This window comes from Propithecus coquereli, unplaced genomic scaffold (assembly GCF_000956105.1).
Source record: "Propithecus coquereli isolate 6110/MARCELLA unplaced genomic scaffold, Pcoq_1.0 Scaffold381, whole genome shotgun sequence".
NCBI classification, from domain to species: domain Eukaryota; kingdom Metazoa; phylum Chordata; class Mammalia; order Primates; family Indriidae; genus Propithecus; species Propithecus coquereli.
The window spans coordinates 1,240,379-1,253,169 of NW_012149519.1; the positions used below are offsets into that span (position 1 = coordinate 1,240,379).

Sequence of the window (12,791 nt, forward strand, 5' to 3'; positions counted from 1 at the left end):
AGGATCGCTTGAGACCAGCCTGAGCAAGAGCCAGACCCCATCTCTACAAAAAATAGAAAAAATTATCCAGGTGTAGTGGCTCATGCCTGTAGTGCCAGCTATGCAGGAGGTTGAGGCAGGGGGATTGCTTGAGCCCAGGAGTTTGAGGTTGCTGTGAGCTAGGCTGACGCCACGGCACTCTAGCCCAGGAGACAGAGCAAGACTCTATTTCAAAAAAGAAAAAAAACTATTATCTTGATATCTTCTGGTTCTATTGTTGGTGATGAGAGAAGTATGCTGTCTGAGATTCCTTCATAGTCAGTGTCTTTTCTTTCTGATAGCTTTTGAGATTATTCTTTATCCACAATTTTCTGTAGTTTCATGCACTGTGTTGTAGCAATTCAACAGGCTGTGTCTTTCAACTAAGGATCTTTAGTCTTTTTTCAATTTTGATAAATTCTCAGCTATTCCCTGTCAATCATCGCTTCTCTGCAATTCTCTCTAGTCTCTTTTTCTGGGGCTCCTAATAGACCTTTGTTGAAGTTTCTCCATCTAACTACTATGTCTAATAACAGCTCTTTTAATATTTTTACCCCTTTATCTCTTTGACCTATGTATTGTGTAAATCTCTCAATAACTAATACTTGATTCAGAATTTTTTCTCTATGTCCAGTCTAGGGTTTTTCCATTTATTGAGGTTTTAAAAAGTTAATTTCAATAATTTTCTTTTATATTTCTAACAGGTTATTTAAAAATATCTGCCTTTCTTCCTTTTTGTTTCATAAATTCTCCTTTAACTTTCTTTCATTTCTAACTTAAAGTACCCTAAGCAAATTTAAAGTCTTTGTTAAACCATTCTATAAAATTGATCTGGAGTGTATTCATGATATCATTGTTGATTTTGTTGACTATCTTTTGATTTCTTTTTGCATTTTGGAACTTTGGTATGCAGGCATTTTTATTTATCCCCCCAAACCCCTTTTCTTCCTCCTTTTTCCCTGTCCAAGTGCCTCCATATGAGTCCTGGAAACCACATTTTATAGTGCCTTTTGGGGACTTCTGTCTTACAGAATATTGTAGATATATCTATAGCTGTTACTGAACCAGCTTGTGGATAATTTGGTTCTTAGATGCCACCCCTTACCCCCAAGCTCACAATTTCTTATACATCTGTAGGCTATCAACAGACATTATTCTGTGGCCTCCTATTCTAGAAATAGTTAAAAGCAGCCAGGCTACTATCAGATCCCAGCCTTGACCCAGCTCACTTAGAGCACTGGGGCCCTCACCCATCAGCAAGTAGGTGCCTCTGCCTGGTTCAGGCCAAGGGCCCCAGATCCATATTTTATCACTTTGTTTTTTGTTCCATTTCTGATTCAAGAGATGTTTAATCTTGTTTTGGGGCCCAGCTATGGTACTACAAGGTTTTCTTTCTGTATATGTTATCTAGCATTTGCTATACGTTTAGAGCAGAGTGGGTACATCAAAGTGTGGGTCCCCTGTACCTTTTGGACTGAATGTTTACCAAAAGTCCTAGTTCTGGTTTTTATTTGATGCTTTTTACTGATTTAGGGAGTTCAGAATTGGAAGCAATTCTAGATTCTAAAAGTGGAATTTCGGCTCCCTATACCATGGAACTTTAAATATCCTTTATCTAGTAGTTTCCAGAACTGAAACTAATAAACTGAGAATAGAGTTTTATTGCTAGTTAGGTAAACATTAAAATCCTTTGAAATCTTTTACCTTATGGTCCTCGAACTTAATAGACTTTACCTCATGAGAGTTTTTCCTTCAAGTTATTTGTATATGTACATATATATATATATATATTTAATTGAATCATTGCATTTAGCTTTTGCTTACATATTTATATGCTACCATATACCATGTCTCTCATTAATTTGGTCACTTTTCCCTTTCTACCACCTCTAAAAATGAGAGTGAGGACAGCAATAAAGCTAGACAGGTAGGTGGGTGACAAGGAAGGGACCCTCTGCCCTGGCCTCATACTTCAGGTGAGTGAAGTGCAGAAACCCCAGGTGGGCTTGAGGGTTTGAATTAGTTGCTCAAAGGGGCAACAACCTTATAGCTTCCCACTCCAGCAGTGCCTGGGGAAGTGGAGACAGCACCTGTACTCTCTGGGCTCATAAGCCAAATGTAAGACCCCTACACACTTCAGTGAATTTCAGGGAGCAGCAAATGTCTCTCATGTGGCCCAGGGGGGAGTAAGTAGGCACCGAGAGCCCGGGGACATGCTGGAGGCGGGGGAATTACATTTGTGACGAATATCGCAACCTCAGGTGGCAGTGATTATGCAGATGGAGACCACGGAGGCCATGCAAGTCTCATCAGATGTCTGATGGGGAAACACCCAAGCCAAAGACTAAATGAGATTGTTCCACTCTGGTGGATGCCAGAGGAGGACACAAGACACCACTGATTAAACATGTCCCCTCCCTCCAAGATGCCTCAGTACCACTGGCCCATTCTGGGAGAAAGTAGTTGGAGAAAGGGTGGGACACTGTTGGTTGACTCAGTTTAAATGATGCATGATTTTGTTTCTGTAGAAATAACTATTCCACCATCTGCCACGAGGAGGAATGAGCTCTTAAAATTAAAATGAGTTACATGAAAATAAAGTGATTTTTTGCGGGGGAAAAATTGTGGGCTATTGATTTACAATGCCCACTCAGGCAAGGAAACGAAAAATGCATCCTTTTTACCCAAAGTCTCTATCGCTGCACCATGCCTAGCTCCATCCAGAGTTCCGGATCCCCCCAGTTTTTCAGTCTATTTCAAGTTAGGGCAGTGGATTCCAACTGGGGCCATTTCGCCCTCCAGGGGGCATTTCTGGAGACATTTTTGGTTGCCACACTGAGTGGGGGAGGTACAGCAACTGGTGGCTACCGGGTAAACGCCGAAGATGTCACTAAAGATCCTACAATGCACAGGACAGCTTCCCACAGCAAAAGATAAGCCCACCCAAAATGTCCGTAGCGCTGAGGTGGAGAAATCTGAGACACAGGAACATTAGTAGTGACTTGGGGGTGATTGCTGAGGATGTCTGCAGAATGGTAGATAAAACACATAGAAATACAGGAGGGCAACTGAGCCAGAATTATTAAAAAGTTCCTTCTTTCTTTTATGGAGACAGCTTTTCTGATTCTGACATTCGGAGCAGGGGGAGAGAAACCTCCACCCTGGGATGAGGAGTGGAGCCCTCAGTGGAATCAGCACGCCAGGAGCTCTGAAGAGCACCGTCCACTTGCAGCCTCCCCAGGCTGAGGCCCCTCCCTTATCTCTGGACCTGGGCAGCTACTTTTCCGTGTGGTGAGAAATGCAGTGTAACGTTAAAGAATACAGGCTTTGAATTCTGAGTTCAAAGCTTAACTCTACTCCTTCCAGGCTACATGACTGAAAGCAAGACTCCTAACTTCTCCATGCCTCTGAATTCTCATCAAACAGAGACAACACTAGCATCTGCTTCATGGATGTGTTAGGTTTCATTTCAACTCGCGTGACGTAAGTTTCCTCCCAAGCTGGCTGGAACTTTGCTCACCTTCACATCTTCGACACACATTCATATGTTGAGAATCGTGAAGACACGTGTACACCCATCTCTTCCTGAATCTTTTGTATTATGTCAATACCCCATCATTTAGCACTTGTCATATACTATCTCCTGTTCTTTTCTGTTTGGACTCCCTGAGTCAGAGAACCATATTGGGCTCCTGTAGTGTTCCCCATAGTGATGAATCCATTTGCATACAAGTGCATGTGTGCAAACTCTGTAGCTGGACAGCCTGGATTCCAATCCTGGCTCCTACTTACTAGCTTTGTGACTTTCAGCTAGTTACTTAACTTCTCTGTGCCGAAGTTTTCACATTAATATTATGAGGATAATCATGATACATACCTCACAGTGTTGTGGATTAAATAACTTACCATATGTAAAATATTTTGAGCAATATCTGGTACATTGTAAATGCTGTGTAAATGCTAGTTATCATCATCATCATCAATCATATTTCATCATTATTTTGTGGTCTATTTTAAGTTCCAAATAATTACTAGTTGATAGGTCATTTGATATTTTTGAGGGTGAGGCTGTGTCTTACTTATCTTTGCTTTGCCCTCGACCTGGAAGCATATTCAGTTTCTAACATCAAAAGGAGCAAGCTGGGAGTATGGAGGAGATGCTGGAGGTATTTCTTGGTTGCAGCCCAAACACAAAAGAAATACAAACTTTGACTACTCTCTCTAATCTGCCATAGCGCTTGCTAGAAATTCTTTTCATCATAGTCTTAGCAACTGTTGTCTGAACATAATAAAGGAGTGCCCTTTGAAGAATGTACTTAGGAACTATCCTCCCTACCTTTCTTCCTATTCTCTCTCAGGAGCTGCTCAGCAACCAGGGTACCAGGCTGCTTCATTAAAAACTAGAGCAGCTAGGTCTCCACACTTGCATCGCCATTGTTTCCAGAACGGTTTCATGCCTTGTTTTATTAAAAATCAATCCATGACTATTTATTAGCTTTTACATCATAAGTGAGACATCAGAAACTGAATTTGCAATTCTTAGGGAGCCGCCCCATGGAGTTCAAAAACAAAGGAAGAAGCTCTAGTTTAGCCAAGGTTGCTATGACCATGCTGCATTGCATGGAAATATGTACCTCATACTTCTGATTCATCACTAATAGAATTGGAACAACAACAGATTCCATTAAACCTAATAAGCATGTAATTAAGTAACTGCTGGAGACAAAGCACTGTGCCAGACGTCTGGGGTATGTGAAGATGAATAAGATAGGGACCTTGAGCTCAGGGCACTAACAGATGGAGGGGAGAGATGAGCGCTAATCCAGTGGGAATAGAATCATAAAAAGCTTTATCAAGAAGACAGCATTTGAGATGGTCTTGGAGGATTTGCAATTTTTTGATAGGTAGAGATGAAGAGGCAGCATCTGGCTCCCAGGAATCCTGGTTCTAAGAGATGCTAGGAAGGAAGGGACTGTGTGAAAGGCCTGGTAACAGAAGCCACTCTGCACTCAGTCTGTGCCCCCTGGGGACAAAGGGGCATCACAGCAAGGCCCAGGGAACCATCTGAGGGGAGTGTTTCCATGTTAATGTCAACATCCTGCAGTGCATGGCTCTGGCGGAGGGCACGGTGGAAGAAGAGAGAGAAAGGAAGAGAGGGTGAGGGAAGGCAGGACAGTGAGAAGCCCCTGAACATATTGAGTACCCACCCATTCCAAGCTGTGGCGCCAGCAGTATCTGGCTGCTCCAGATGGTGAGATAATTCTGCAGGGGCAGCCACAGGTAGATGACCTTGAGTGTCAGCTTAAACTATAAAGAGCTGGGCCCAGGACCCAACTGTTATCTGGGGAGCATGGTAAAAGTTCAAGGAAGCCAAAAAAAAAAAAAAATTATTGAATACTTCAAAGGAAATATCTCTGAGGATTTCAGGATATTTCTTTGCATGTTTTTTGTGTTTGGGATCTCAAATCAAAGCTGGGATCGTGAGTTGCTAGGAGTGAATGATATCGTCCGAGGTGGTCAAACTCTTCTCCTTTATTCAAGTATGAGAATCTCAGTTGTTCATTCCACGGCGTCTGTCCTCAGCACACCTCCTCCCCGGAAGGTGAAGGAGATAAGGCAACACCTTTTTCAATGTGGTCATGTGGGAAAAGGTGGCAGCCCTAAACCTCTCCCTGCTTTTGGCAGCTGCGTGAACATCCTGCTGAGGGGAAAATGACGAAAAGTTCTATCTTTTGGCATCTGGCGCAAACTCACCATCCCAGCCCAGGCTCAGACGTCCCTGCTTTAAGGCTGTGTCTCAGTATGTAGGATCGAACCTTGCAAAGCAACCCCAAGCAACAGTCCCCATTAGTGTATGTTTTAAGTTGATAAATTATGTTTGTGTGTGAGAAACAATTGCTTCTCAGACAATTGCCCACAGACAGCGGAAAAACAAAGAACACCTAGCCTGTGACCGGTATTCCTTCTCCACTACTGGTTTGTAGCTATTGTTACAGCTTCCAGATGGTTGACATTTGAAGGTCTCCTGCCGATACCTCGCTTTGAGGGAGCCCTGCTGCCTCTCACTGCGAGGCTGAGACAGCGTACGGTGGGCTGTGCAGCTGTGGTGCTGATTGCAGCAGTTCTTGGTGGAGTCTCAATCCCATGAATCCTTCCAGAAGCTCCTCTATTCTGTCTCCCCGCTTGAGTTCTTGCCCCTGTGAGCCCAGCTCGGAGCCCAGCCTCTCTACTCCATTTAGCATATTCCTTTCTTCAAAATAAACTTTTGGGCATCAAAATGTGTAATGGGCCTTCATCTCCTGGGCCACATCAGGAGAAGAGGAAGGAAAAGCCCCTCGTCCCCAACCCATCACCAGGATGCCGTTTTAAGCATGCTTGGTCATTAGTGGTTCATTCCACTGTTCCTAGCTTTCAGCTAGGCACAGCGCAAGCCCTATAAATGCATGCTGACTCAGAAATTCCCCTCCTATATTTGATTTTTCAGTAATGCCATTAGAATGACAGCCTCTGAAAAGCAGCTTGTGAGAAAGACTCTTCTAAAGATAGTTTTGATTGTAATTCTTCCTCCTCCTCTCTCTTCTCTTCTCTTCCCCTTCCTCCCGCCCTCCCCTTCTTTTTCTCCTCCTCCCCCTCCTCCTCCTTTTACATAAATGCTGCCTCTCTTTTCCACCCACCCCCTTCAGTTCTTTACCATCCCCCTTCCTGCTCACCAGCACCTGCTCCTGGGCAATGAGCTATATCGAAGTCTCTGCAGAGCAGACGTCCTCTCAGACTCTCGGTACCACACATATGGGAAGCCCGCCCTTGAGGAGGTTGGGGGAATTACCACAATCACAAATACAGGCGGAGATGAACAGAGAGGTGTCTTTCCAATTCAGAAAGCCTCTGAGCACTCTATGCTCGGAGTAGAGGAGGACTGTTGAAAAGGGCCTCCATCCAAACCCTCTGCTGGTTCAACTGGAGTCTCCACTCCTGGCTCATTGTAAATGCAACTTACTCATTTCAGACGCAGGGCCTTTTGTCAGTACTCTGCTCTGTTACATTCCACCCAGAGTGACTTTATCCCTCTTCCCAGCCTGGCCAAATGGCTCTCCTCTCTCAAGCACACACCCACAACTCACGTCTTCCACAAAGCCTTCTTTGACTGTTCTGGCCAATGGGGAGCTTCCCTCTCTTGGACTCTGTGGTATTTGATATTTATGGCTAAAGAACTCTTCTGAAGTTGTTCTCTGCAACGAAGATGCTGCCAAGAGTGGCCCAACTTTTCCTTAAGGATCCAGTAGTAGCCTGAGATTCCCAGACCTTCTCTCCCTCTCTTGATCTTTGCCTATGGGCTGCTGCCACTGGGCTGAAGGGAAGATTCAAATCCTCAAAGCATGGGTCACAATTTGTAGGAAGTGCTTTGGGTTTATTTTTTAATCTTCAAAGGCTGTCTTGTACATGTCAAATTTTCTTTTGAAAGGACATGGCGGAAAGGCAAATTAAGCAAGAAAACAGTTACTAAATAGTAGCTGAGCATCTTTTTTTTAAGAAACAAAACTTAATTTGTACTCTAATACAGAAGGATTTTTAAAAGTTATTAATAGAATGGCTTCTTTCTCTATGGATTTTTTGGTAAGTGGATAAAGTTATTCAAGGATAGGTCAATACTTTATATAAAAAATGAAAGTGAAATGATGAAGCCACCTCCAAAGTGGCTACAATGCAATGTTAAAATTTATTTGTTTCTGAGACATAAGAACATCAGAAGTGCCAGCTTTGCCAGCTCTCTCAAACTCCGCAAGCTCTCCCTAATAGCAACACCACCAGAAATGTCCAAGGAAGATGTGATCATCCTCAGAACATTCTCACAGCTTAGAGCTGCTCCCTCCAAATCACAGTTTCCCTTCACAACCCATCATACATGTCACTTAGGAGTTAATCTGGTCTCTAGTCACACAAATTTGGTTTGAATTATTTCTCCAAATTTGCGACTCAATTTAAATAACACAATCAGAACTCAGTGGATACAGAAGAAGATTTGGAGAAGTTCAGATTTTTGCTTGTGTAAGATGGTTTTAAGCACGTTTTAAAAATCGTATTTATCTTATGAAGTTTTATACATCTCTGAATAGTACGCTGTTAAGGAGACTTGTATGGTAGAGTAACAAAAAATTGGTATAAAAATAAAAACATAAATTTGTAGTTTGAATAAAAGAAGAGCAGGGCTTTTTAAACTTTTTTTATTTTTAGAGATGGGGTCTCACTCTTGCTCAGGCTGGTCTCGAATTTGAGCTCAAGCAATCCTTCCGCCTTGGCCTCCCAGAGTGCTGGGATCACAGGCATCTTGTGATGACAAGAGGCCCATTCGCCATTCTGTGGTGAATGTGTCTTGCTCTTATTCCATAAACCTATCTTGTCCTTCCTCAATAAACTTCGTTGCAGGCTTACAAAAAAAAAAAAAAAAAGCAGCCAGAGCCCGACAACTAGTCATTCCACATCTGATATAATCTCTAGCACTCAGACATAGATTAAGATCAACACCTCACTTACTATGACTAAGGCAGTAACAGCCCAAATATGGTTTGGTTAAACTGCACTCAACAATCTAGGTCACAGAGAATAAATGAAGCAAGCCAAGTCATCAAGACACTTTTTATACCAAAGGAGGGAATGAGGCTTGGTTAAATGAGTTGCAGCTTTATTTTCATTAAAGAGCTTTTCTCTAAAAAGCATGTATCCTGATTGCATTGTTATTAATTACATCCTTATTATTTTTATAAGACAGGGCAAGGGCACCAGAATCAATAATAATAGAAATGGAAGAAACATTTATGTTAGACTCATTAAAATTTCAATTTAAAATCTCTTTGTAGCTCATGCTTGTAATCCCAGCATTTCGGGACGTTGAGTTAAGAGGATCGCTTGAGGCCAAGAGCTTGAGACCAGCCTGACCAACATAGTGAGACCCCATCTCTACAAAAAATAGAAAAATTAGCTGGATGTGGTGGTGTATGCCTGTAGTCCCAGCTACTCAGGAGGTCAAGGCAGGAAGATCACTTGAGCCCAGGAGTTTGAGGTTGCAGTGAGCTATGATGACACCACTGCACTCCAGCTTGGGTGACAAAGTGAGACCCTGTCTCGAACAAACAAACAAAAATCTTTGCCTACATGGAAGTATTGTTTCAAGATCATTAGAAATAAATGTTCTTAAATTTTGCTTTCTACCAGATAACAAATGACTAGTAGGATGAAATGACTTCACTGTCTATTAAAATAGTTTCATGAAAAGATGGGCACAGTGGCGTGTGCCTCCAACCCCAGCTACTCGGGAGGTGAGGCAAGAGGATTGCTTGAGTCCAGGAATTTGAGACTAGCCTGGGCAACATAATGAGACTCTGTCTCAAAAAAACAAAAGAAAACAAAATAAATCAAAAAAGTTTCATAGGAAGGAAAGATTTTAAAAAGTGAAGTGCCATGAGAATTGAAGAGTGCCACATCTGGGTGGTTTGTACCTTCTAGGCAGGAAAAAATGAAATTCTGATAATGTCTCTAATCACATGCAAAGGACCTCGGCTACTTTTCAGCTGTAACGTGTGATGCCAGAAGACAAGGGCACTGCTGGATAAGGAAAGTATGGGGGTTGCCTGGCAGTTGCTCCACCAAGACTGGGGTACTTACGGGGCAGTGAGGTAACCTTCCAAAAAGCCAGCCACAAACATGATGACCTCATTGCTCAGGGCCTGGGCACCATAGCCAGCTCGGATCTCCAGGATGCCCCAGCCTGTGGTTTTCACAGAGTTATTGTAAAAGCCGTAGGCATCCCCATTCTTGTCCATTATGTTTTTGACTTGTACTGTCTTCTCAGCAGGCATCCAGTACGCAGTTGCATAGTAGACTTCTGGAAGAAAAGGGAATAGTGATAGAACGCTATTCAACTGGGTTGCTGCTGATGCATTTTTTTCCGTGTAACTGACAATTCCAACACATTTGCTTTTAAAGATTTCCATTCAGTTGGAATTGGGAAAGCTGCCATTGTAGTTTGCCTTTATTCCAAATGGGGGGAAATTAGAGCCTCCACCAAGGCAGATGAGCCCAGAGCACAAAGAACCAGGTCAAAGATAGGGGTGTAGTTGCAGCACCATGGAGATGGGCCTAAGAGCTTCATCCGTAGAGGGTGGGACTCTGGGCAGGGCTGGAGCTGAACCTCTTAGTTCAGACAAGGATAGGGCTCTTGTCCCTAGTCAGCAACTTCTTCCATTCCCCTCAGCAATTGGACCGACCGTTTTCAGGCTCCTTATCCTTTATCTCCTGCCTAATTCTTCACACGTGACATCAGATCCCTACTTTGCAGAAAAAAGTAGAAGCTGTCACCTATGACTCCTCAAGGTCCCGATCATTTCATGGATCCATCCCCACAAACCCTGCACTCGTCAAGGCCATCTCTCCTTTCTGTCACCTCAACCCTTTCACCCACACTCAGTACCTCACCCCTCTCGCCTTCTTTAGGAACTCTGTTCCATCCTGTATCTTCTTGCTCCTGTACCCTAAAGCAGCGATCCCCAACCTTTTTGGCACCAGGGACCAATTTCATGGAAGACAATTTCTTCATGGACAGGGTAGGGAGGCAGAGCTCAGGTGGTGAGGCGAGTGATGGGGAGCGGCTGGAGCGGCTGTAAATAGAGACGAAGCTTCACTCACTCGCTCACCTCCTGCTGTGTGGCCTGGTTCCTAAGTTTCTTAGGATACAATTTCTCCACAGACAGGGGGTGGTGGGGGTGAGGGGAGAGGCAGAGCTCAGGTGGTGATGTGAGGCCTGGTTCTTAACAGGCTGTGGACCGGTACTGGGCCACAGCCCCAGGGGGTTGGTGACCACAGCCCTAAAGTGTGCTCTCTCTCTCTCACTCTCTCTCCCCCTCTGCAGTGGCTCCTTCCCCTTTAGCATGGTTAACATGTTCCACTGTCTCATAGCTAAAAACAAACCAACCACAAAAGCCATCTGGGTCCCGTGGCCCGATGTAGCTATTGTGGGACACTCTCACTCCCTTTGTGAAACTGTTACAAAGTCGATAGAGTATCTGTGCTGTGTCAGGGACTGTGCCACATACGAGTGACAGAGCTGCGAGCAGGAGGGCATAGCTCCAGGCCGCATCTTCTGGGAAGAAGAGTGCAAGGAAATGCTCAAGTCCTGATGTCACATGAACTTCTGAAAACATTAGACCCTGGTGACCCTTTATTCTTAAAGCTCTTTCCTCCCATGGCACCTGGGACGCCACTCTCTCTGAAATCTCCTTTGCTGCCCTTGTCCTCATTCTCCCCATGGATTCCTCTTTGCCCCACAGCACACCGGATGGCACAGTCTGAATGATTCTCACATTCCCTCCCTCCCCATCCTCCATCTTCTGCTTCTGTCTCCGTGATCTTCCACCCTGAAACCTGAGTCCACCCCGGCCTCCTCTCTCTCCCTCCCAACTCACGTTTAATCCAAACTTCCTAAATATCCCCCTCTCCAGTCTCTGTCTCTTTATCTCGACACTTCTATGCTACTTGAGGTAACACAACTACCTTAACTATAGAAGAGGCCTCTTTCAAGGGTCCTCTGACCTTTATTCCATTCTTCATTCTCTGCCAGAGTAACTTTTCCAAAAGGCAAATTGATTTTGTTAGCTTGCCTACTGAAAGTCCTCAATGGCTTCTATTTCCTATGAAAAAAGAGTTCTTCAGCTTACCCTCTTGGCCTTCATGACCTGGTTTCTAGCTACCCAATCAGCTTCCTCACCCCCACCGCACGCACTTTGTGATCCAGAAACCATCCCATCCAGCTCGCAACCTGCCAGAACCCAGGTCAACACCTCTGACTTTGCATATGCTATTTCTTCTGCCTGAGATTTTTTTCTCTCTTATTAGCCAAACAGCAACCTCAAAATTGCTATTTAGGACTCAGGAAGCAGCACCCCTTTTGTAGGAGTTGACTTTCCCTAAGAGCTCAGTGTACCTTGTGTGCATTATCTTCTCTGTATCTTGTCATATAGTGCTGTAACGTACACGTCTGCCCTAGACTATGAACTCCTTGAGGCCAGACACTTTTTTCTCAGTACTTGGTGCAGTGCCTGACCCATAACAGGTGCTCAATAAACATTTGTGAAAGGAAGAGAGACTTAGGAAGGAAGAGAGGGAGAAAAAAGGAAATAAGAAATGGAAAATGAAACAGCATATAGAGCATTTTTTCCCTCTGTCTGAGAAACCATTGCAAATGTGCTCTAGTTAAAGACAAACTGTACATTCACGCAGGCCGTTAAAGAGGAAGGAGGAGGCCGGAATGACTCTCGAGTTCTAGCTTGAGACTCAGTGGACGGATGTTGTATCATTCAGCAAGAGAGGCAGCAGTTGGGGAATAGGTCTGGGAGGGAATATGAGTCTAATTTTAGACATACTGAGTTTTTAGTAGTTAACAGGCTAGACAGTTGAGATGAAATATTTATATAGTATTATCTGTTGGCAACATTCAAAACTGAACCAACATTTTGTTTTTTTTTTGATGTTAAGTTTGTCTATCAAATGATCACTAAAAGTATAATCTTAACACTACAGCATCATGGTACCTTGACCCAGGGAACTCAGTGATAGGCTGAGACTTGGTCAGGCTTAGAAACTAATCCTGGGCTGGGCACGGTGGCTCATGCCTGTAATCCTAGCACTCTGGGAGGCTGATCACATGAGGTCAAGAGTTTGAGACCAGCCTGAGCAAGAGCAAGACCCCGTCTCTACTAAAATAGAAAAAATTAGCTGGGCGT

The 12,791-nt window shown here is 43.8% G+C and overlaps 1 protein-coding gene across 1 annotated transcript in view; it reads right to left on the reverse strand.

Moving 5' to 3' along the window:
• Positions 1-12,791, reverse strand: part of PLBD1 (phospholipase B domain containing 1) — a 78,660-nt gene that overhangs the window by 56,369 nt on the left and 9,500 nt on the right. The window contains exon 2 of the mRNA XM_012652177.1: positions 9,679-9,898. Within this exon, the coding sequence (XP_012507631.1) occupies positions 9,679-9,898 (220 nt within the window). The remainder of the gene's footprint in view (positions 1-9,678; positions 9,899-12,791) is intronic.